General features: G+C 36.4%; 1 protein-coding gene across 5 annotated transcripts in view; it reads left to right on the top strand.

Moving 5' to 3' along the window:
• CHM (CHM Rab escort protein) overlaps nucleotides 1–26,758 on the top strand; it is a 192,274-nt gene that overhangs the window by 79,094 nt on the left and 86,422 nt on the right. For 4 of the 5 annotated variants that reach the window (XM_003269017.3, XM_030806933.1, XM_030806932.1 and 1 more), the window contains 4 exons: nucleotides 5,974–6,361; nucleotides 11,696–11,812; nucleotides 12,700–12,820; nucleotides 14,116–14,341. In XM_003269017.3, the coding sequence (XP_003269065.2) occupies nucleotides 5,974–6,361; nucleotides 11,696–11,812; nucleotides 12,700–12,820; nucleotides 14,116–14,341 (852 nt within the window). The remainder of the gene's footprint in view (nucleotides 1–5,973; nucleotides 6,362–11,695; nucleotides 11,813–12,699; nucleotides 12,821–14,115; nucleotides 14,342–26,758) is intronic. The other variant, XM_030806936.1, reaches the window with a different exon arrangement.

Below are 26,758 nucleotides of genomic sequence, written 5' to 3'. Positions count from 1 at the left end.
TATGGCTGTGTAGTATTCTATTGTGTATATATGCCACATTTTTGTTATTCATTTGTTGATGGGCATTTAAGTTGATTCCATATTTTGGCAATTGTGAATAGTGCTCTTCAACCTACTGATTTCATTTCCTTTGTCTATATACCCAGTAGTGAGGGTGAAGATTGCTGGATCATATGATAGATTTATTTTTAATTTTTTGAGGAACTTCTATACAGTTTTCCATAATGGCTGTACTGATTTGCATTCCTACCAACAGTGTATGAGAGTTCTTCTTTCTTACCATGTAATAGTTTCATAGTTTATGTGGGGAAATAAAAGTAGCTATTGTTTCTAGTTTTAGATCTTGAACAGACTATAAAAAGGTGCAATATATTAATTCACACAAGTCACACAAACTCAAGTTATTCTTAGGTAAAATATTGTTGCTTGTTAATTGCATAAAGTCATCTAGTTTCTTTAGTGAGAAGAGATTTTATCTTTCTAAAATATTAACAATTACTTTATACATTTTCCGCATTTTACTGAACATTGTTTCCCTTTTTCTGGTATAATATTAAAGCAGGATGAAAACTTATTTGTTACCTTCAAATGAACCAACTCTAATGTATTCATACCAAAAATAAAGACTTTTTTGTAATAGGAATCTAAAATTCTACTGATTTATTTTGAATTCGTAAATTTCCACTTAAAAATTATACAAGCAACAGGAGCTTCTTGAACACTAATACTTCTAATTTGGATGAAAGGAATACAAATAAAATGTAAAATCACCTGTAATTTTTATACTTTAGAGGAAATTACTCATCACTGTCTACAGTTAAGTGTGTTTTAGGCCAGAATTGAAACACTGCCCAACTAAATGTGGTTTAAACAAGTCCATAGGTAAGTGGGTGGGTGGGTAGGTAGAGGATTTGTAATTGTGCTGCTTCAGCCCATCAGAGCCCTGGGGCAGCACTCCACACTTCTCTTAGCCTTCCATTTGGAGTTACAAGATGTTTGCCAGGATGTCAAAGAGGTTCTCACTTAACAAAAAAACCTCTAAACATGAGGAAAAGGGGGAAGAGGTTTTCTTAACATGTTTATGCTTTTTTATTTTACTGGAAAGTCTTCAACAAGGGCCCCCAGCAGACTCATCATTATCTTATTGGCTAAAACTGGATAATGTACTCACTTCTAAATCAATCACCAGCAAAGGGAGGTAAAATTATCATAATTGGTTTTGATCTGTCATGATCCATCCCCAAGGACTGAGCAGCTTCTCTCTAATATTGGAACAAAATTGGAGCTCTTGAAGCAAGGAGAAAAAGGGTATTTGTTGTTGAGTAGACAACCAACAGTCCTGCTGTACACCATTTTCTGAAGTTTTGTTCTTGGGTAAACATGACAAGAGGTTGATATTTCACCTGTATTCTATAGTATGTGTTAACGTTTTAGGTTGGTAACAAACTGGGAAATATATATCTATCAATGTATCATATTGCAGCAATTCAAAATTGATTTCACTTTTTATATTGCTATTTTGTAGAACAACAATTTCTGAATAGTCTGATTTTTGTAATTCTTATGAATAGCCATTAAACATTTATTTTAGGAATAAACAGCTGGGTAGCAGTATAATATATACTGTGAAAATCAGAACTAAATGGCCTTAGAACAAAGTATAAACATCAAAGTAAAAGAATACAATGTCTGCAGCAAGTTGTATTGAGTAAGAAAAGGTGCAAATGGCTGAAAAATAAATGGTGAACACCTGTGCTGCATAAATTAAACACCTGTTTCTCAGTTTTTCATTTGATTCCTCTAAAAGGCTGTTACAAGGTATTCATAAGACACATTTACTTTGAGGTGTTTCTTTGTTATTACTATTAATTGGGAAGCAGTACTAGATGATACCAGAATTTATACCTCCAAACTCTCAGAGTAATATATGAATTTTGGCAATTAGTGAAAAATGCACTTACAAAAAGCAGTGTTAAGCAGTTTTTATTAAGAAAAATTGCTCACGCTTGTAATCCCAGCACTTTGGGAGGCCGAGGCGGGCGGATCACGAGGTCAGGAGATCAAGACCACGGTGAAACCCCGTCTCTACTAAAAATACAAAAAATTAGCCGGGCGTGGTGGCGGGCGCCTGTAGTCCCAGCTACTCGGAGAGGCTGAGGCAGGAGAATGGCGTGAACCCGGGAGGCGGAGCTTGCAGTGAGCCGAGATTGAGCCACTGCACTCCAGCCTGGGTGAAAAAGCGAGACTCCGTCTCAAAAAAAAAAAAAAATTATCTCAAAAATATTGTTATATTATAAATGACCATTGGAATTAAAGCTAGCAATGTAAATGACACTAAATTTGTGAAATCAATTTTGATAGTGAACATTTTTATAAGAACTAATGATGCAGATTGTTTTCCTTTATCAACAGTCTGCAGCTTAAGATGGTTCGACTTAATGATTTTTCAATTTTGTAATGGTTTTATTGGGGTATTCAATGCATTTTGTCTAACTATATTGGGTTTATCAGGACATAACCCCGTCATAAGTCAAGGAGCACCTGTGTATGTTAAAAATCATTGTAATATCTTAGAACTCCGAGGTTCATTTGAAGGCTTATAATGCAGCTACATTGTTTTGTAATTGGTAAATGTGTTTTTATAGTTTTATAGTTTTATAGTAATTTAAAACTTAAATTAATAGAATTGAACTATTACTGGATTCTGAGGTTTTCTCTGAAAGGTTGAATATCTTTTTAAGGAAATGTCTTTTACCATAGTATAAAGTTTTAAATTTGGGGGAAGATAACCCTTTTGGATGAACAGAATTTTGCTTTCTGAGGATGTAAGTGGAGTTTTAAGGGCTTTTGGGTGTCTTTATATTTTCTCATTAGGTATTAACTTCAACCTTGGCAGAACTCCAAAAATACTGTGGTTGCTTTTAATGGAAAGTGAGGACAGTGTCGTGTTTTTATTGCTCGCGTTTTCCATAGTTCTAGTAATCTCACCAAATTACAATGTTGAGAACAGTAAAATGATAGTTTATTGATGCAGAAAAAATTTCTGAAGAATAATTTCTTCTCTTCGCTTATATCTTTAATTAAGTATTTTGACTTATATCTTCCAGGTTGTCCAGTGCTGGTTAATGTATTTCATTCACTCTATAAGGCCCCCATCACAGAATGTAATAGAGAACCACTGACTAGATTATTTGCTATGCTCAGTTTTCACAGTGTCATCATCATAGTCTGTAATAAGAGAAGTTGCCATATTCTGTCTTATCTGTAAAGTGTAATTAATTATCCTTTCATTTCTTAAAATTAAAGGCATGGAACTTTTGCTTTAAGAGTTAGGCATGGAACTTTTACTAAAAAAAAAAAAAAAATTAGGCATGGAACTTTTGCTGAAAATTGTCCCCTTAGATCCCTCATGGAACACACTTTAGTTTTATTGGTTTTCAAAATAATAAAAGTGAATACGGAGTGTGAACAATTCTGTAGAAAATATATAAATCACCTTTCATATTATCACTCTTCATTCTTAATGCTGTTAATAGCGATGCTATCATATGCTTATATGGCCAATGAGCTTTCGTCATGTGAATGCGGAAAACCTAGGTATACAGGTTTTGAGTTGACTGTTGAGCTGTGGACAGTTTAACAATATCTTATTTTTGATTAGTTTTTTTTTTTTTTTAGACGGAGTTTTGCTCTTGTTGCCCAGGCTGGAGTGCAATGGGACGATCTTGGCTCACTGCTACCTCCACCTCCCGGGTTCAAGCGATTCTCTGGCCTCAACCTCCCAGGTAGCTGAGATTATAGGTGCCCACCACCACGCCCAGCTAATTTTTGTATTTTAGTAGAGACCGGGTTTCACCATGTTGGTCAGGCTGGTCTTGAACTCTTGACCTCAAGTGATCCACCCACCTCAGCCTACCACAGTGCTGGGATTACAGGTGTGAGCCATCGTGCTCGGCCTGATTAGTATCTTATATTTGATTAACCTTTTAGAGTTTATAAACTACTTTTCATGTATGTTAGCTTTCTTATCTCACAACAGTTTCACAAAAGGTAAGGCAGATGGACTGATCCCCATTTTATATGTGGTGAATCAGAGAGATTAAATGACTTGCCAAGTATTTCCTAAGTGATGAATCTAGGATAGAACGTGGGTGTTTTCCTCACTTTGGTTTCCTAGATCTCAAAATATTCATGTGACGTTAATGATATCAATTTGTTTTTTCATTAGATTTTATTGGAATTACTCTAACAGTAAATATGGCATTTTATTTCTTGACATTTGAGTGTTATTCTTTCATTGTCCCTCTTTTTTTTTTGTAGTGTTCATTGTGTTATTTTTAATAAGGCACTTATTTTTTTTCACTTAACTCAGACTTTCTAATTCACAATACCGTGTTTTTTTCTTGGCCTTATTTTTTGTGTTTTTTTGCAACAAGTTTGTTTCACATTTGAAACAAAAATAGCCTTTGCACATATAAACCATTATTAATCAAGCATTTATCGGATACCACATCTATGGAGCAGTGTGGTAGGTGTTGTGAGGGGCACAGAAGGAGCGGTGCTAAGGTATTCCCTCAAGGAATTACAGTATGATTCGGAAGATAAAGGATATACTGGAAAACCAAAGGACTATTAAAAAGGAATGGATAAATACATGCAAGGTAAACTGCATATGTGTATTATGGGAGCATGGTATAATAGAGTGATGAGTGTAATTGGACTAAGGAAGACTAATTGGAAGTTAAATTTAAACTTTTTCTTAAAGTAGTTTGTTAAAGTATGTGATTATGTTTGAGAATGGAAGAATTGTGATATTATGCAGAGTGGGAAGAAAAGGACAGAAGAAACAAATTATATGAACCAAACTGTCATGATTTGACAATTAGAATTGATAAATTCGGAGTTAGAGATGCCATGTTGGAAAGTAGGTGGAGATGAAACCAGAAGATTAGTACATAAGGAAGGTGGTTTGGTTTAGAGACAGGAAGAGGAAGATGTGTTTGTGGGGTATGTGATATAAGGAAGGGCTACTGTTAGTTCTTGATCAGTCAACTAGCAGATTTTTACTTGCCAAGACCAATCACATACAAGGCATTGTGCCAGGTATTGAGCAGTGTGGCAACTCAGTGAAAATAGTGGGTTCTGTGGAGGATAAAATATCATACAGAAATTCATAAGGCAGGCAGACTGAATGGGAGCCTGTTCTATAAATCAAGACAATGGTGGACTGAGAATGTTAAGTCCAATAATAAATTTGGAAATGGGGCTTCGACTAGAGTAATAGACATCAGTACTAAAATAGGCAGGAAATTATACAGAAAGGTCCTATTAGATACCACATTGTGATAGGCCAACTTAATCTCTTCAAGGCAGATTTTTTTTCCCTTTATTGAAGGTCTTCTGTCATATCACCAAGTCAGGAATTCCTCAATAATAATCATCTTTGGTAACTACCACTGTTGAGTATTTACTGTGTCCCAGGCACTGTGTCAGGCTCTTTGCATGCCGTACTTAATTTAATCTTCAAAACAACCTTGTGAGGTAGGTGGTATTATCTCTGTGTCATAGATGGGTAATTTAGGTGGTCTCAGAGAGGATACATAACTAGTCTAAGTTCAGAGAGCTTACTAGTCATATGGTCAGGGTTTGAACCAAGATCTGTTATTCTGAAGACTGTGTTCTTCATCACTGTGGTAATTTGCTTCCAATACAATTCCCCTGTCTGCCTTAAATTCTCAAAAATGTGCATGTGACATGAAATCTTTATATTTTTCAAATCTTAATTTTGTTTCATATTTTACTGAAACATTAACAGATGAATGTTTAATGTCTGAGTCACATAAGCAAAACGTACACTGAACTTGATAAAAGGGGTAAGGGAATAAAAGTTGCTATGAAAAGTTAAAGCAATATAAAAATGTAGCAGGGTAGAATTATCAAAAGCCTGGTGTTTATTATTATATTTCTTATTAGTCAGGATTTGCATGAAGATGTCGAAGAAGCTGGTGCACTGCAGAAAAATCATGCTCTTGTGACATCTGCAAACTCCACAGAAGCTGCAGATTCTGCCTTCCTGCCTACGGAGCATGAGCCATTAAGCACTATGAGCTGTGAAATGCTCACAGAACAAACTCCAAGCAGTGGTCCAGAGAATGCGCTAGAAGTAAATGGTGCTGAAGTGACAGGGGAAAAAGAAAACCATTGCGATGATAAAACTTGTGTGCCATCAACTTCAGCAGAAGACATGAGTGAAAATGTGCCTATAGCAGAAGATACCACAGAGCAACCAAAGAAAAACAGAATTACTTACTCGCAAATTATTAAAGAAGGCAGGAGATTTAATATTGATTTAGTATCAAAGGTAAGTACTAATTTTACCCATCTTTGCATTGAAAACAGTATCTGGGCCCAGAAACCCAGTTTTTGTACTTCTCTGAGATGCAGAACATTTGTTTTGTAAAGAGATAGTAGCCAGATGTTTGTAATTCATTTAAAATATTCCTTAAGTACAAATTAAAAATACATTTAAAGTACTCACATTAAAATGCTTTAATTATGTTTTTAATCTATACCTGAAGAATACTTTTGTACTTGAGCACATACTGCAACCTAATATTCTCTGGACACTATGAATTCTATCAAAAGAAAAATTCCAATGACCCTGTTTAGAAATCCATGTTATTTACAGTCAATTTCCATCAATTCTTTTAGCCTTTATGTATAGTAACTATTTTCACAACTGTATGATGATGAATACGCAGAATAAACCAATGCATTTTTTAAAATCATGTGTTCGCATGGACACAGGGAGGGGAACATCACACACCAGGGCCTGTCGGGGTTGGGGGTTAGGAAAGGGATAGCATTAGGAGAAACACCTATGTAGATGACAGGTTGATGGGTGCAGCAAAATACCATGGCGTGTGTATACCTGTGTAACAAATCTGCACTTTCTGCACATGTATCCCAGAACTTAAAGTATAATTTAAAAAAAAAGTCTCAAAAAAATCATGTGTTCAGGTTTGAAAACTTCAGAGGAAAATTTAATAGTGATGGAGGCAGGAAGGCTGGGAAGAAAGCTATTGTCTTCAGTTATGTTCCTGAACATAACTAACTTGAACGTTAGTTCACTGTAACTTCACAGGAGGTCCCTCCATCTTAGAAGAGTACAATATTGCTTTCGGTTTATAGGAAGCAAGACTATTTTTAGTGCAAAAGAATAGAAAATCAGTAAGATAAAGGATTGTGGCCTTAAAGGGTTACAATACAGGACAGGGTAAAAGTAGAGAAAAACAGAGACTAAATCCTGTAAGTTGAGAGCTAACAGTAAGTAATTGAAAAGAAGTAGGAGAGGATAGTGAATAGCACCAGACTTGCCACAGAACTAGCACAGAACTAGGCTTTTCAATTTAATGTACTTTCTTCAAGTTCCAAGTGAGAGGGGACAGAGAGGGACCAAAACATTTCCCTTGACAAGTTGTTTCTGCAAATCCCATATCCTCATACTCTTGCTCCCTTGGAACTTGATGTCTGAAAATATAAATATCTTTTTACTACCCATTTTTCTTTCCGTCTGTCATGTAGCACTCTGTGTCTGATTTTGCATAGTTGGCTATTGCATTGGTTCTACTTCATACTTCTGTGCTATCTCTCCCACCTTCTCCATCTACTCTGACCCTGTGATGATTTGAAATCTAGCATTTTTTCCACATTACCTTGGCTGTTCATCTGTGGATGGAAATTTAATCCTAGCTCACTAATAACCTTCCTGGTCCCATGAGCAGTACTCTATGAAATAGGTTAAACAAAACATAAAAACTGAACAAGTCAAATAACAAATGGGCTTTGTGTGACAATTCCATTTTGAAGTAGTTACTTGGAATTTGGAATGTTTTACCTAAATAAATGATGATGTAAATGTGGTTAAGAATCAAGACCATTTCATAAAAGTCTGTAACTTTTATGTTAGCTGAAATTTAGTATATATCTTGCAAAGGGAAATGGTAGAAGACGGTGCTGTTTCAATTGTAGGAATTGGAGTTTCATGGGTTCATACATTCTACAGAATAACTAATAATCATTTAATGTACTCATTTTCAAAACCAGAAGTATCTTAATCACATATAACCATAGCAATACAGGAGATTAATTGTCCGTTTTTAAAATGTAAGTCATTTAATACATATTCAGTGCATACTAGATGGAAAGCAATATATTCCATGTTATTGGGGCAATTGGTCACTCCTTAGAAATTTCATCTGTTCTAATAATTGCAGTTAATAAACATCTAAGTTGAGAGTGATTGCCAAATGTCTATCTTAAAGCCCTACCTCTTTTTTTTTTATTATTATTATATTTTAAGTTTTAGGGTACATGTGCACAATGTGCAGGTTTGTTACATATGTATCCATGTGCCATGTTGGTGTTCTGCACCCATTAACTCGTCATTTAGCATTAGGTATATCTCCTAATGCTGTCCCTCTCCCCTCCCCCCACCCCACAACAGTCCCCAGAGTGTGATGTTCCCCTTCCTGTGTCCATGTGTTCTCATTGTTCAGTTCCCATCTATGAGTGAGAACATGCGTTGTTTGATTTTTTGTCCTTGGGATAGTTTACTGAGAATGATGGTTTCCAGTTTCATCCATGTCCCTACAAAGGACATGAACTCATCATTTTTTATGGCTGCATAGTATTCCATGGTGTATATGTGCCACATTTTCTTAATCCAGTCTATCGTTGTTGGACATTTGGGTTGGTTCCAAGTCTTTGCTTTTGTGAATAGTGCCACAATAAACATACGTGTGCATGTGTCTTTATAGCAGCATGATTTATGATTGCCATTCTAACTGGTGTGAGATGGTATCTCATTGTGGTTTTGATTTGCATTTCTCTGATGGCCAGTGATGATGAGCATTTTTTCATGTGTTTTTTGGCTGCATAAATGTCTTCTTTTGAGAAGTGTCTGTTCATGTCCTTCGCCCACTTTTTGATGTGGTTGTTTTTTTCTTGTAAATTGGTTTGAATTCATTGTAGATTCTGGATATTAGCCCTTTGTCAGATAAGTAGGTTGCAAAAATTTTCTCCCATTTTGTAGGTTGCCTGTTCACTCTGATGGTAGTTTTTTTTGCTGTGCAGAAGCTCTTTAGTTTAATTAGATCCCATTTGTCAATTTTGGCTTTTGTTGCCATTGCTTTTGGTGTTTTAGACATGAAGTTCTTGCCCATGCCTTTTTTTTTTTTTTTTTTTTTTTTTTGGAGATGAGGTTTGCTCTGTTGCCAGGCTGGAGTGCAGTGGCGCCATCTTGGCTCACTGCAACCTCCGCCTCCTGGGTTCAAGTGATTCTCCTGCCTCAGCCCCCGAGTAGCTAGGACTACAGGCGCGTGCCACTACGCCTGGCTAATTTTTGTATTTTTAGTAGAGATGGGGTTTCACCGTGTTGGCCAGGATGGTCTCGATCTCTTGACCCCGTGACCTGCCTGCCTCGGCCTTCCAAAGTACTGGGATTACAGGCGTGAGCCACCGTGCTCGTCCAAAGACCTACCTCTTTTCTAAAGTCCAACTCAGTATCTCCAAACTACTTGACATTTCTATATGAGTTCGACCTCAAAGACATCATGATATAATTAACAAATACTGTGGGGCTTTACAGTTGACAATACACATTCATGTATATAGCCTTTTAAAAAGTAATAGCTCAAGGGTAGGTTAGTTAAATAAAATACGTATAGTGTCATACTGCTCAGACTAATAGAGAAGATTGAAGATGAAATTCTTAAAATGAAAGCTCATTTCTAAGTAAGTCCATACTCTTAATAATTATGGAACCAACATGCTAAGTGAAGGAAAAATTATTAATTATTAAATCTAATTTCCATTATTGTAATCAAATTGCACTGCTCTTTAGCCCCTCATCACTGTGGTAGATCACTTAGAGGGTAGTAAAAAAGAGGCTTATGCTGAACGTGGTGGCTCATGCCTGTAATCCCAGCACTTTGGGAGGCTGAAGTGGGCGGATCGCCTAAGGTCAGGGGTTCGAGACCAGCCTGACCAACATGGTGAAACCCTGTATTCTACTAAAAATACAAAAAATTAGCTGGGCGTGGTGGTGCATGCCTGTAATCCCAGCTACTCGGGAGGCTGAAGCAGGAGAATCGCTTGAACCTAGGAGACGGAGGTTGCAGTGAGCTAGGATTGAGCCACTGGGCTCCAGCCTGGGCAGCAGAGTGAGACTCTGTCTCAACAAAAAAAAGAAAAAGGGGCTTAGATTCTAATATGGTACACATTTATTATTTGTGAGCTTCAAAAACAAAAATCTAGTATAATTTTAATTGAAATTTGTTTTTGTTCTTCTGTGATATCTTAAATGCATTATTTTTCAAGCTGGCATTAAACCTTAAGCTTTATTGGATCTTATTAAATAAAAATGCATTTTCATGTTTTATATCTTAATGTTTGTGAAATTATTATGGCTATTCAGGGATCCTTGAATCTCAAATGTGTATCCTTCTAAACAAATGATTTTTGAAGTAACTATTTTTTGTCATTATTATAGAGTTAAGAATTGGCAATATATTCTTTAAAACATGATCTCTTTCAGTAATGTAGTGTGTTAGGAAGAGGGTAATGAAGTAACATGCCATATTTAATCAGGATGATCAGATTAGTTTCAAAAAAGTGATGTCAATTTTGTTTTGCAGGATGCTGAACTATTTATAAAATTTTACTTGAATGGTATTGATTTACTGATAGTCTTTACTGACTTATTAATTGCTCAGACTAATGGTTTAGATTGATTTTTGAGATTCCTTTTTCTTTGTATAGTAAAGCTAATTTTCCCATTTATTTATTATAGATGTAACATATTCATTTTTAATACTTATTGAGTTATAGGCATTAAGAGTATCTTAATATAGGAAATAGTCAAATCTGTTGCATTTAACCATATGGTTAACATACTAGATAATACTGTTTACATTATTGATTTTACCTCTCTGATATTACTTATGAAATGTTGAAAGATTAAATCAATTTCTCCCATATATGCCAGCAATAACCATCATCTTCACTTTTTGAGAAAGACATATCTCGTATAAACCCAGACTTCTAGAATTACAGAGGGACTTATAATTTGACTCTTTCAGTGTAAATGCATCACAAATATTTTTTTCTTTTTTTGATGGGGTAGGGAGGTTCACTGGACTGATTTCTTCTTATAACTACCTGGCTTTATGTAAGACTATAGATTCTTATCCAAAACCCTCAGGGCCTGGTGTGCTCTGTCATTAAGATAAAAAAAAATTTTAGAAAGTAATGAATTACATATGCTGATATGTTATATGTTAGGTTAAATTATTAGCAGGGTCTGAGGAGGAACTCTAACTAAACACATTATTTCTGCAGTGAAATATATGAATATTTATGTTAATTTGGACAAAGCCAGAGTGCCTTATCAGTATGGATCAGGTTTTGCTGCTAAACATGTTATATAAAAACTTATGGATTGCAAAGTTTTTTGAATTTTGAATTTCAGCTAATCAATTCTGAACCTGTAATAGATTGTGTTATGTATTATAATATTAATAGGTATGATTCTTTCTACAAATAATCAAAAATACAGCAAAATTATGTATCTTTATTGTTTTCCAATTTTTCTACTATTTCAACTTTTATCTTGTAAAATATTTTCTTTGTACAGCTGCTGTATTCTCGAGGATTACTAATTGATCTTCTAATCAAATCTAATGTTAGTCGATATGCAGAGTTTAAAAATATTACCAGGATTCTTGCATTTCGAGAAGGACAAGTGGAACAGGTACTGTGCTGATCAAGAATTGTAACTGGGCATCAGCTTAAGTTATTATGGTTTGTTTTGGAAAGATAAGCAAATAAGATTGTTATTTTCCTCATAAAGCAGTAAATTCCAGTCCTCCGTGGTGATTTATAAATATAAATGCTTAATTAAAATTTCTAGTGCTAATTTTCTCATGGCTTACTTTGCAGCTTGGTGTTGGTACCAAAAAGCACACAAAAAACCAAAAAGCACACCAGAGTCACTATACCCAAGACTAGTCACACAAATCCTTTTCTCCCATTAATCAAGATTTTGGAGAGGGAAAAGAAAGAAACGGTGATTTTTGCTGTCCACTTGATCAGATTCCACACAGAGGAGGAGGCCCGGAGCCTGCTTGGGAAAAAATTCTTACCCTTATGACAGCTGATCAGATCCTGGGTTCTTCACTGCAGCTTCTAGAAGAGCAGAGCTTTGCTATCCTGCTCACAGCACCAAAACTGTAGGGGCCAAGGGAAACACTCCCTCTTAAGCCTCTGAAGTTTCACTGAAAAATCAACTCACAAAAGGCAGATTAATTGGAGAAAAGGCATAAAAATGTACTAACATGTACATGGGGAGAACCACAGTGTTTGTTTTAGATAGCACTGCTAAATTTTTCTCTGTTAGGATGACATGCTATTGGCCTTTTAATAGCCTGAGGAGTAGCTTGGCAGAATTAAGTAAGAAAGCTCACAATTAGCTCTGAAGTTTAGCAGAGATGCCATTAGTACTGATGGAAGGTGACGTGAAAAAGCCTGGCTAGAATGGAAACGATAATCCTATTATATGTAAAGGGGAAAAAAGTGTAATTTGGAATACTTATATCATTAGGAAGCAGTTTCTTAATTTAAAATCATAATACTTTTCAGGTTCCGTGTTCCAGAGCAGATGTCTTTAATAGCAAACAACTTACTATGGTAGAAAAGCGAATGCTAATGAAATTTCTTACATTTTGTATGGAATATGAGAAATATCCTGATGAATATAAAGGTATTTTTTTCATTAAGTTGTATTCTCCAATTATTTGACATTTCTTACTATTTTAATATGCTTGCTCTGATTTAGTGAGCCACTTACTACTGTTTTAAAATGCATTCTAACTCTGCACAATCAATAGGTTAGCCATTAGTAACATGTAGCTATTTAAATTTAAATGAATTAAAATGAAATAAAAAATTCAGTTTCTCAGTCTTATTAGCTATATTTCAAGGGCTCCATAGCCCCATGTGGCTACAGTGCAGATATTTTCATTATTGCTGAAGTGGCATGCTAGATTTTAATTTTTATTCTTATTATTTAAATACTACTGTCAACTGGCTCTTCATAGATGATAATCTCTTTTCATGATTCCATTATTTTTTCTCATAAGTAAAAGTACTATATATTTTGTCATTTTCCAGGATTGCTTTTGCATAGAATCTTGAACTATTTTGTTTGAAAAAAAAAGGCTAGATGGTATATGGGGAAAAATACTGGATTCAGAAAAGGCATGGTTTCTATTCTTGGCTTTGACCTATTTCATTGTGTGGTCTGGGGCCAGTTACTGCACTGTCTGTTAAAAATTGAATATGCCATTTTAGTGTCAGAGCTATATACTTTAAGTCCATTGGTCTGAAAATGTTACCCAAAATTGGAATATACTATTGATAATTTATTTATAAAGTTACAATAAGAAGTGCAGTGATATTTTTTTTCCTCTGTGAAATAATGAAAGTCTAATCCTTGCTCTTAAACTTTCAAGTCTACTAGGTACTGTCATGTTGTTATCTACAGTGGTTGTGTAAAATTTAATTCTCTCAATAAATTTTTATAATTTTTATTTATGTAAATTATTTCCGTAAAATTTTTGTGTTTTATCATGGGATTTATTTCCCACCACTAACAGTCCAATTACATTATATTCTGTTCTTGGTTTAAAGGATTAACTTCTGGGGGTCCCATATGTTTTTATGTGATTATGTGGCCATAAGACTGATTCTAGTAGCCACACGGAAATTCATTTCATTATTTTTTAGTTTATTTTCTGAGTATTAGTGAGAAGTATACGTTTTACAAAACTCACATATTTATCATTTTAAATCAATACATTCCCATGTTGTCATAGTTGTTTAATATTTTCAGTACCATTATTGACATTATCCTGCAGGTTTCATGACAATAAAGTGAGATTATTGCCAACTATGGCAACCCATTGAGTTATTTAATATTTTCTAGTTTTTTTTTAAATCCATGAAATGCTCAATCGTAATTCATCATTTAAAGCTTAAAATTTCATCTTTTCATAGGTTATGAAGAGATTACATTTTATGAATATTTAAAGACTCAAAAATTAACCCCCAACCTCCAATATATTGTCCTGCATTCAATTGCAATGACATCAGAGACAGCCAGCAGTACCATAGATGGTCTCAAAGCTACCAAAAACTTTCTTCACTGTCTTGGGCGGTATGGCAACACTCCATTTTTGTTTCCTTTATATGGGCAAGGAGAACTCCCCCAGTGTTTCTGCAGGTAAGTTTGCCATTGGTTTTCTTGTCCCTTCTAAAGGTGATACTTGAATAACAGATGAAAATTAGGCAGGCAAAAATGAGATTTATTCAAGATTTAGTATATGCAAATATATACTTTATTCTATTTTTTGTAATAATCTATTTACCTACCTGTCTACCCACCTAAGTGATATATTCAGTGTGGCCTGTTTTTGAACTTGATAAAAATACTATAAATTCCTTTCTCCACTCAATAGCATGATGGAAAGTATTGTCATTGCATATAATTTTAGTTAATTTTTATTACTATATAGTATGTTATTGTGAATACACCGCAATCTATTTTTTCATTTTTCTGTTGATGAACACAGGATGTTTCCAGTTTTTTGCGGTTAACACCCTTGTGTATGTTTCAAGTTATATATGTTCAAGAATTTCTCTCAGAAACATATCTAGGAGTGGAATTCCCAAGTCCTGAGATACATGAATGTTAACACTTTACAACATCGTGTTCAGTTATTTCTCTAGAGGGCTGTACCAGTTATAACCTTTTAGCAGTATATAAGAATACCCAAAGCTTTACATATTTGCCAACATTTAAAATTTTTTTGTCAATCTAACTCACATAAATTATCATTGCATTGGATTTTTATTTTTCATTTCCCTAATTATCTATGAAGTTGAACCTCTTCTCATATGTTTACTGGACATTCATGTTTTATCTTCAGGGAATACTTGTTTGTGTCTTTTTTTTGTTTATTTTACACATTTTTAAAAATTTTTATTTTTTGTGGGTACATAGGAGGCATATATGTTTGTGGGGTACATGAGATACTTTAATACAGGCATGCAAAGTGTAATCCATCATGGTAAATGGAGTATCCATCCCCTCACGCATTTATCCTTTGTGTTGAAAACAATCCAATTGTACTCTTCATTTTAACATGTACAATTAAATCATTATTGACTGTAGTCACTCTGTTGTGATATCAAATACTAGATTTTATTCATTCTTTCTAACTAGATTTTGTACCTATTGACCATTCCCACTTACCCACTGCCCCCTCAAAACCCTCCCCAGGCTCTGATAACCATCCTTTTACTCTCTGTCTCCATATGTTTAATTGTTTTAATTTTTTAACTCCCACAAATAAGTGAGGATATGCATTGTTTGTCTTTCTGTGGCTGGCTTATTTCACTTAATATAATGACCTCCAGTTTCATCCATGTTGTCATGTTGTTGTAAATGTCAGGATCTCATTCTTTTTTTTTTTGAGATGGAGTCTTGCTCTGTCACCCAGGATGGAGTGCAGTGGTGCGATCTCGGCTCGCTGCAACCTCTGCCACCCGGGTTCAAGTGATTCTCCTGCCTCAGCCTCCTGAGTAGCTGGGATTACAGGTGCATGCCACCATGCCTGGCTAATTTTTGTATTTTTAGTAGAGATGGAGTTTCAGCATCTTGGCCAAAGTGCTGGTATTAACAGGCGTGAGCCACCCCACTCAGCCAGGATCTCATTCTTTTTATGGCTGAATATTACTCCATGGTGTAACTGTACTGCATTTTCTTTATCCATTTATCTGTTGCTGGGCACTGAGGTTGCTTCCAAATCTTGGTTATTGTGAACAGTGCTGCAACAAATGTGGTATGTAGCTATCCCTTTGATATACTGATTTCCTTTCTTTTGGGTATATACCTAGCAGTGGGATTGCTGGATTGTATGGTAGCTCTATTTTTACTTTTCTGAGGAACTTCCAAACTGTTCTCCACAGTGGTTGTACTAATTTACACTCGCACCCATAGTGTTCAAGAGTTCCCTTTTCTCCATATCTTTGCCAGCATTTGCTAGTGCCTTTCTTTTGAATACAAGTTATTTTAACTGGGGTAATAAAATATCTCATTGTAGTTTTGATGTGCATTTCTCTGATGATCAGTGATGTTGAGCACCTTTTTATATGTCTCCTTGTCATTTGTATGTCTTTTGAAAAATGTGTATTCAGATCTTTTGCCCATTTTTTAGTCATATCATTAGATTTTTTTCCTGTAGAGTTGTTTGAGCTACTTCTATATTCTGGTCATTAATTCCTTGTCAGATGGGTAGTTTGCAAATATTCTCTTTCATTCTGTGGGTTGTCTTTTCACTTTGTTTATGGTTTCTTTTGCTGTGCAGAAACTTTTTAACTTCATGTGTTTCCGTTTGTCCATTTTTGCTTTAGTTGCCTGTGCTTGTGGGGCATTGCTTAAGAAATCTTTGCCCAGACCAGTGTCTTGGAGGTTTTCACCAATGTTTTCTTATAGTAGTTTCATAGTTTGAGGCATTAGATTTAATTCTTTAATCCATTTTTATTTGCTTTTTATATGCTGTAAAAGATAGGGGTCTAGTTTCATTTTTCTGCATATGGATATCCAGTTACCCCAACACCCTTTATGGAAAAGACTGTCTTTTACCCAGTGTATATTCTTGGCACCTTTGTCCAAAATGAGTTCACTGTAGGTGTGTGGATTTGTTTTTGGGTTCTCTATTCTGTTTTTTTGGTTTATGTGTCTGTTTTTATGCCAGTACCATGCTGTTTTGGTGACTATAGTTGTGTAGTATAATTTGAAGTAAGGTAATGTGATTCCTCCAGTTTTATTATTTTTGCTCAGGATAGCTTTGGCTATTCTAGGTCTTTTGTGGCTCTATATACATTTTAGGATTGTTTTTATTTCTCTGAAGAATGCCATAGATATTTTGATATAGATTGCGTTAAATATGTAGATTGCTTAGCATAGTATGGACATTTTAACAATATTGATTCTTCCAGTCCATGAAAATGGAATAGTTTTCCATTTCTTTGTGTCCTCTTCAATATCTTTCATCAGTGTTTTATAGATTTCATTGTAGGAATCGTACACTTCTTTGATTAAGCTAATTCCTAGGTATTTAATTGCATTTGTGGGTATTCTAATTGAGATTACTTTTTAAAATTTCTTTTTCGGATTTTTCAGTGTTGACATATATAAATGCTACTAATTTTGTATGTTGATTTTATTTTATTTTATTTTATTTTTTTGAAACAGAGTCTCACTGTCGCCCAGGCTGGAGTGCAGTGGCACGATCTCCGCTCACTGCAGGCTCCGCCCCCCAGGGTTCACGCCATTCTCCTGCCTCAGCCTCGCGCGTAGCTGGGACTATAGGACCCCGCCACCTCACCCGGCTAATTTTTTATATTTTTAGTAGAGACGGGGTTTCACCGTGTCAGCCCTGCTGGTCTCGATCTCGATCTCCTGACCTCGGGATCTGCCCGCCTCGGCCTCCCAAAGTGCTGGGATTACAGGCGTGAGCCACCGCGCCCGGCCTGTATGTTGATTTTATACCCTGCAACTTTACTGAATTTGTCAGTCTAATAGTTTTTTGATGGGGTCTCTAGGTTTCTCCAAATATAAAATTATATCATCTGCAAACAAGGATAATTTGACCTCTCCCAGCCTCTTCCAGTGGCCACCACAGCCACTGGTCCACTGGGAGTTCTGCCAGGCCACCCCTGATGTTCACTTAAACCCCAGTACTCTTCAGTAAGCTTGTGTTGAATGCTTCCAGGCCTGGGCCTTACCCTTCATGGCAATGGGCTCCCCTCTGGCCGAGGGTAGGTCCAGAAAGGCTTTCTAAGAGCCTTGGCCTCTACTTGGGTCCCCAAGAGCCTGCTTGGTGCTCTGCACCCCTGTGGCTGAGTTGGTGTTTAACACACAACACAAAGTCCCCTTTACTTTTCTCTCTGCTTTTCTCAAGCAGAAGTCTTGCCGTGGACACCACAGCTGGGAATGTACTGGGTCTCACCTGAAGCCAGCATGTCTCAGAATCTCACCCAAGGCTCACGGCATACTTCCTGGGTATTACTGTTGATTATTTTGTAGCCAAGGGCTTTTAACTAGCAGGTGATGCGCCCTGCCAGGATTGGGTCCTTCCTTTGAAGGCAATGGGTTCCCTTATGGTCCATGGTATGTCTAGAAATGTTTTCTGGGAGTTAGGGTCTAGAATGGTGGCCTCATGACTCTGCCTGGTGTCCTATCTTATTGTGGCTGAGCTGCTATCCAAGATGAAAGACAAAGTCCTTGTACTCTTTGCTCTCCTCTTATCAAGCAGAAGGAATTAGTCACCTTTGTTGCTGTGAGCTGCATGGCCTAGGGTTTGGCGAGGGGTGGCATAAGCACTCCCTTAGCTGTCCGGGCTGGTTTCTCCCTAGGTCATGTGCTGCACTAGTCCATGGGCTCTAAGCCCAGCCCAGCATTAGCACTTGCCTGGGAATTACAGTCCTTGTGTTCTAGATTGCCTTTCAAGTTTATCTAGAACTCCAGAGCACTTTAGCCCATTGTGACAAGGCTTGCTGAGACACTCGAGTTCCAACTGCTGGGATGGGCCATTCCTTTCTTGCTAGGGCTGGTCCAAATGTTCCTCAGTGCCAACTGAGCCTAGCATAGCTTTGCTCTCCACTGACAGGGCAGCACCGAGTTCAATGCTACATCCCCCAGTTGCTATGCTCTCACTCTCTCAAATGCATCGATTTCTCTCTCCACACCACATGGCCACTGCCGTGGAATTGGGGAGGGGTGGCATTGAGGATTCAAGACTGTCTTCAGTGCCTCCTTCAGTGATAGGAAGTTGCAACCTGGTACTGTTATTGCTTACCTGATTTTTGCTTCTTATGATGGTGCTTTTCTTGTGTGTAGTTAGTTGTTAAAATTTGGTGTTCCTGTGGGAGGGATGATCACTAGAGGCATCTATTTGACCATCTTGCTCCACCCTCTCATTTTGACTTTGTCTATTGGGTTGTTGTCTTTTTCTTACCGATTTGTAGGAGTTTTAAAATATATTCTGATTAGTGATCTTTTTTCAGTTATATGTGTTGGATGTATTTTGTCTTATGGTTTTTATGATTCATAAAGGTCATAAAGATTAATATAGTCAAATGGAGCAATCTTTTTTTTTTATGCTTAGCTTTTTTTGGGAGGTCATATAGTATACCTGAAGTATAGGGACAAGACTGCTTAGATTTAAGTCCTGACTTTTCTGTTTATTAGCCATGTAACTTTGGGCAAGTTTTACTACCTCTCTCTGTTTTTCAGAAATCAAATTTGGGATTTTTTTATTCAGTTGTAGCTTTGTATCCTAATTCATTATTTTCTGCTCTTTATTATCTCCTTTATTTTGCTTTCTCTGGATTATATTTAGATCATCTCTCCCCTCCCCTGCCCTTGGCAATTATTAGGCTGAAGTTCCATGAATTAAGTATTCATCTTTTAAATATTTTTTAATATAAGCATTTAAGAATAGTTCCTCTAGTTTACATCTACTGGTGGCAAATGCTTCCTAGTTGTGTGTATCTGAAAATAACTTTTTCTTCTTTTTTCTCTTGAGTGGAAGTTTACTGAGTAAACAATGCTAGGCTGACAATTTTTTTTCAATACTTTAAAATTTTATTCCATTGTCATTTGTGTTCCATTTTTGCTGCTGGAAAGTTCAGTGTCAGCCTACTTTGTCGTTTTTTTATTATGACAAGTTACAAAGATATATTTTTTTCTCTCACATTGTTTTTAATGTAGTTTGTCTTTTGTATTCTATATTTTTACTACAGTGAATCTTAGGTGTTAATTTATTTGTATTTATCTTGCTTAGTATAGGTTGAACCATATGAAATTAACATTATTCAACCATTTTAGACCTACATTGTCCTGTGGTTCAACTAAATACATTGTGCTTTTTCTGTCTGTAAATTTAGGTTGTTTATTGTTTTGGAAATTTATCAGCCAATATCTTTATAAGTATTGTTTTTTCTTCCTTTTCTCTTCTCGCCTTTTTGGAACCCTAAGTAGGTATGTTTTAGAACTTAGCATTCTCTCTTCTATATCTCTCAATCTCTTTTTCATTATTTGCTATCTTCTTGTCTTTCTGGCTGCATTCTGGGTACATAATTAAGATCTGTAGTCCAGCATATTAATTCTCTTCACCTGTAACCCATTCATTTTCTTTCTTCAATATTATCTTTCATTTGTAGAAGTTCTACTCACCATCTTCCTTGTCACTCTTGATATATTTTTTTACTTGTTCATTTTTGAAATTATTTATTCTATTTAATCATTTCATACATAGATATTTTACATTCCGTTTCTGATAACTCTAATATTTAAACTTCATAACGATGTAATATTGCCATGTATTGCTTCTACTGATTCATCTCAATGATTTGTATGTGTGTGTGTGCAATGCTTTTCCTTAGCTGAGAGCTTATATTTGATTGATTTTAATCTGGGGACCCAAATTGGGAGTGCCTTTCTTCAGGGATTATTTGTGTTTGCTTCATCTTCAAGGCACTACAGAATTAGGATAATTTTAGTTCCCTTTGGAGGTCATCACTTAATAATGCAATACAACCTCCACATAGTGATAATGTCACAAGATTTTTTTTTTTTTAATTTCAGTGTTTATTGCTCAAAGCTTTTATTTCAGGTTAGGGTTTGTATTGTATGTACATGGGGATCGATGTTTCCCATGGACATTCCCCTTCCTTCAGTGTCATTGGTTCAATAACAATTATTTCATCCAAGAACTAGTTTTGGTATTAACTGGAAGTCTCTTCACAGTATCTAGTTCGGTTTACCACTGGAAGTAGGTAATTCTCAAATTCTCAAATTTGCATTTCCTAAATATGTGATTTTATGACTTTAGGTGGGAATGTTATAAATTTGGAAGTAACTTATTTCTGAATATGATAGATCTGTGTATTTCTAGACAAGCTCTTCGTCTTCTGATTACTTGTCAAAGTAGGAATAAATGGGGAGTGCCATGTTCCCTAGGAACCAGAGGTCCTTCTATCAACTTAATACAAGCAGGGGAGTTCTATGGTTTTCTTAGTTACTCTTTCCCTCTTCCTGTGTCATTGCCTGATTCAAAGGAGACACACCATGTTTTCTCTTATGTTGCCACTTGGTACTCACTCCTGTGGAGCTTAGGGCAAGGAACAGAAACAGAATGAACAGATCACTGGGAAGTGATCTAAAGCTCACTGGCCTCCTTACTAGTGTTTTACAAAAATGGAATGTTTAGCCCTATTTCTCTTTTTTCCACTAAATCCCTCTATTTCTAATTCATACATTAAAAAATGCATTTTTTGTTTATTTCTTTTGAAGGGAAAAGACATTAACAAGTTTTGTTTGTCATGTACAGATATAAAATTTCAGAATGTGATCTTATGTATTGAATCTTAGACAAAGAAAACATTTTTCTCCAAAGATGGTTGTAATCTTAAGGCTGAGATTGGCAGCCTTACCTATATTTTTATTCTCTGCAGAGCCTACATGTGGCTCAGATTGAATGTTTTTTATAAAAATTATACCTCATCCTGCCGGGTGCAGTGGCTCACGCCTGTAATTCCAGCACTTTGGGATTAAATATATTAAACTTCTGGGTAATTCTCTTGAGTTCTTATATTTTATATACATGAGTCTGTCTGTGAATTATAATAAACATACATTTCCTTGACCTACAGATATTAACTTTTAATTTTATATTAGATTCTCTCCATAATGCTTTATAATTCCATATAAATATTGTTTTACTTTTATCCTAAAGTAGTAACACTATTACCATCTATACATCATAGCCTACACTTTTTATCACCAGGTTATCAGAATAAGGTGTCACCTGTTTTGTGATTTCTAACCACCATTCTATATTCTGTTTTAATATAAGCCTCTTAAGCATTTCTCACAGCCAGTTACAGCATGTTCTCATCAAGGCTACTATTATAAATGGTATGCATGCATATTTATGTGAAGGATTCAAAGACATTTGGAAGTCATATCCTTGCATTCTAAATGATTTCTGCATGTGACATTTTAACTACTAGAGATAACTTTCATGAATAAATGTCCTTTGAGGCTTTTATCAATTTAAATAGGTAGATTTTTTTTGGTAAAGAAAATGAAACATATTTATGTTGCTACCTAGTATCCATTAATATGTCAGGATATGATAATTGGAACATATTGGAAGAAAAGTCATTAAAACCTGTATATTTTTCTAATCTAGCAAGCTTTACAGTTTTCCCTAATGTAAATTAATTGGTTGATATATTTTCTGGCACATTGCACAGGATATATATGCAGTTTATAGACTTTAAAACTCTCACAATATATCGTCCAAACAGAAGTCCTTTTTAAGCCCTAGCTGACCTATTTGTTTATCTGTGCAGTTGGTAACATAGTAGCCTTTATAACTACATTCTAGTTCGGAGTAAGTTTTATATACTACGTCATGTATTTATAACCTGTTAATTGGAGCAGTATCAGTGGGAACAAACTTCACATTTTTTTTATATGTAGATGTGAACTGCCCAGAGATTGTTACTTAATTTTGTTAAAAGAGGGCATTTAACTGTCAACCTTCTAGATAATTCAGCCTTTCATTATTCTGTGGCCTAGATTTGATCTAATTTTTTCCTTTAATGTGGTAGAATTGTTAAAAGATGAAGGATGAATATGTTTCAATTTTAGCATGTGATATAAATTTATGTATATAAATAAATCATGTAAATTATCACCACCAAACACTTTTTTACCAATTGTTGAACCTCAGATGAAATTTTCCTGACTATTGTATGTGGAAAATTGAAGATGTGAGATTTATAGGAAATTGTGTAACACAAGCTGATCTCTAGGTTATAGCTTTCATTTATTTATTTATTTATTTTTAACTTTTAGTTTCAGGGGTAGATGTGCAGGTTTGTTCTATAGATAAATTGCTGTGTGTAGTAGGCCATTCTTGCATTGCTATAAAGAAATACCTGAGACTGGCTAATTTATAATGAAAGGAGGTGTAATTGGCTCATGGTTCTGCAGGTTTACAGGGAGCATGGTACTGGCATCTGCTCAACTTCTGGAAAGGCCTCAAGAAGCTTACAATCATGGTGGAAGGCGAAAGAGCAGCAGATATGTCACATGACCAGAGCAGGCGCAAGATAGAGGGAGGTGCCACACACTTTTTAACAGCCAGAACTCATGAGAACTCACTCATTATCATGAGGGCAACACCAAGGTGATGGTGCCAAACCATCGTGAGAAATTCACGTCCATGATACAATCACCTCCAAATAGGCTTCACACCTCCAATACTGGGAACTACAATTCAATATATTTGGGCAGGGACAAATGTACAAACTTATTCTGTCCCTGGCCCTTCCCAAATCTCATTTCCTTATCACATTTCAAAATACAAGCATCTGTTTTCAATAATCCCCACCAAAATCTTAACTCATTCCAGCATTAACTCAAAATTCTCAAGTCCTAAATTCAAATTCTTTTCTGGAAATAAGTTCCTTCCACCTCTGGGCCTATAAAATCAAAACAAGTTATTTACTTCCAAGATACAATGGAGTTTAAGTATTGGGTAAACATTTCCATTCCAAAAGGGAGAAATTGTCCAAAAAAGGGGGGCTACAGGCCCCATGCAAGTCCTGTAAGGAGTGGGCTCCCAAGGCCTTGGGCAGCTCTGCCCCTGTGGCTTTGTAGAGTTCAGCCCCTGTGGCTGCTCTCACAGGTTGTTGAGTGCCTGTGGCTTTTTCAGGTGCAGGGTGCAAGCTGCCTGTGCCTCTACCATTCTGGGGCCTGGAGTATTGTGGCTCCTTTCCCACAGCTCCACTATGCAGTGCCTTAGTAGGGACTCTGCATGGGGCCTCCGACCCCACATTTTCCCTATGTACTGTCCTAATACAGGTTCTGTGTGGGGGTTCCATCTGTGCAGTAGGTTTCTGCCTGGACCCCCAGGCTTTCCCATATATTCTCTGAAATCCAGGTGGAGGCTGCCAAGCCCCCACCACTCTTATACTCTGTGTGCCTGGAGCCTTAACACAATGTGGAAGCCACCAAGGCTTATGACTTGCACCCTCTGAAGTAGCCACCAGAGCCAAACCTGAGGTCGTCTGAGCTGAGGCTGGAGCTGGAGTGGCCTGGATATGGGGAGCATGTTGTGCAGGGAAGCAGGGCCCTAGGCCTGGCTCCTGAAACCATTTCTTTCTAGCCCACAGAAAGATGGGAGGGGCTGCCTCGAAGTTCTCTGAAATGCCTTCTAAGTCTTTTTCCCATTGTCTTGGCCATTAGTACTTGGCTCTTTTTTAGTTATGCACATTTCTCTAGAAAGAGGTTGCTCTGCAGCTCACTTTGATTCTTCTCCTGAAAATGGGCTTTTCTTTTCTACCACATGGCCAGGCTACAAATTTTCTAAACTTTTACACTCTGCTTTCCCATTAAATATAAGTTCCAACTTAAGTCATTTATTTGCTGCCTCATTGAGCATAGGCTATTAGAAGCAGCCAGGTCACATCTGGAATGCTTTGCTGCTTAGAAATTTCTTTAACCAGATACCCTAAATCATCACTCTCAAGTCAAGCTTCCACAGATCCCCCGGACATGAACAGAATGCAGCCAAGGTCTTTGCTTAGGCATAACATGGGTGGCCTTTGCTCCAGTTCCCAATAAGTTCCTCCTTTCCATCTGAGTCCTCCTCAGCCTGGACTTCATTGTCCATATAACTGTCAGCATTTTGATCAGAGCCATTTATCCTGTTTCTGAGAAATTTTAAACTTTCCCTCATCTTTCTATCTTCTTCTGGGTCCTCTAATTTCTTCCAACCTTTGCTCATTATGCAGTTTCAAAGTCGCTTCCATATTTTATGTATCTTTATAGCAATGCCCGATTCCTCTGTACTAGTTTTCTGTATTAGTCAGTTCTTGCACTCCTATAAATAAATACCTGACACTGGGCTATTTATAAAAGTAAGAGGTTTAATTGGCTCACAGTTCTGCAGCCTTTAGGAAGGATGCAGCACCATAGGAAGCATGGTGCCGTCATCTGCTTGGCTTCTGGGGAGGCCTCAGCAAGCTTACAATTATGGCAGAACCTGAAGGTGGAGCAGGCACACCACATGGCAAGAGCAGGAACGAGGGGAGGGGGGAGATGCCACACATTTTTATACAACCAAATCTTGTGAGAACTCACTATAGTGAGAACAGCACCAAGAGGATGATGCTAAACCATTCATGAGAAATCCACACTCATGATTCAGTCACCTCCCACCAGGCCCTACCACCAATACTGGGGATTACAATTCAACTTAAGATTTCGACAGGGACAAATATGTAAACTATATCACAGGGCTTTGGTGTACATATTATTTTGTTAGCTAGATAATAAGCATAGGACCTGATAGGTAGTTTTTCTAGTTTTTCAGTCCTCACCCTTCTCCCATCCTGCACCTTCAGATAAGTCCCAGCATCTATTTTTTCCCTCTATGTGTCCATATGTTCCTGTCATTTAGCTTCCACTTATAAGTGAGAATGTGTGGCATTTGGTTTTCTCTTCCTGCATTAGTTTGCTAAGGATAATGTCCTCCAATTCCATCCATGTTCCTGCAAAGGACATGATCTCATTCCTTTTTATGGCTGCATAGTATTCCCTGGTGTAGATGTACCACGTTTTCCTTATCAAGTCTTCCATTGATGAGCATTTGGGTTGATTCCATATCTTTGCTATTGTAAATAGTCCTGCAGTGAACATACTGGTGCATGTGTTTTTATGGTTGAATGATTTGTATTCCTTTGTGTTTGTAACCAATAATGGGATTGCTAGGTCAAATGGTAGTTGTGTTTTAAGTTCTTTGAGAAATCACCAAACTGCTTTTCTTAGTGGCTGAGCTAATTTACATACCCACCAGCAGTGTATAAGCTTCCCTTTTCTCTGCAGTCTCACCAGCAGCTGTCTAACTTACAGCTTTTAAAAAGAGATTTAGAGAAGACCAAAAGTTACAAATATATAAATGGATGTATGTATCTTTAAGCAGCTTGCTCAAAATTATAGGCGCAACATGGAGGGAATGGAAAAGGAATCTCCCATTTAATGAACTTATTCAGTGATGACAAAAAGGACTATGCCCAAAATGGGACAACATGCTACTGTGATTCTGTCATAACCATGGTATTTGTGCATTTATATAGACCATAAGGTATTTTGTATTGTTTTATCTTTTCCCCCTACTTTTAAAAATCCCCTTCTTCAGTCCAGAGTCAGTGCATTTTACTGAGTGTTCTTTAGTTCTCTTTGGATAAATCATAAGATAAAGCATCTCTTAGACCAAAGGAACTACCTTATTTTATTCTATGATAACCATTGTATTTTTCTTCAGAGAGTTTTCAGAAATCTAAGAAACATTTCCTATCCTGGGTCAACCTATTAGAAAACCAAGAGAAGTCTTAAAATTGGCCAAGGAGTATACTGTTGGAAAATTTAAAGAGTTTGTATATTCAACTGCATCTGAAGTCAGAGCAACATTGAGATGGAATTTTAGTGTCTGCTCCTGATGTTGTTGCTCCTCTACCTTAACAAGTTGGAGTTAGATTATAGATGTAGATTCTT

This window comes from Nomascus leucogenys, chromosome X, assembly GCF_006542625.1.
Source record: "Nomascus leucogenys isolate Asia chromosome X, Asia_NLE_v1, whole genome shotgun sequence".
In the NCBI taxonomy this organism is placed as follows: domain Eukaryota; kingdom Metazoa; phylum Chordata; class Mammalia; order Primates; family Hylobatidae; genus Nomascus; species Nomascus leucogenys.
This window is presented reverse-complemented; position numbering and strand designations above follow the sequence as displayed.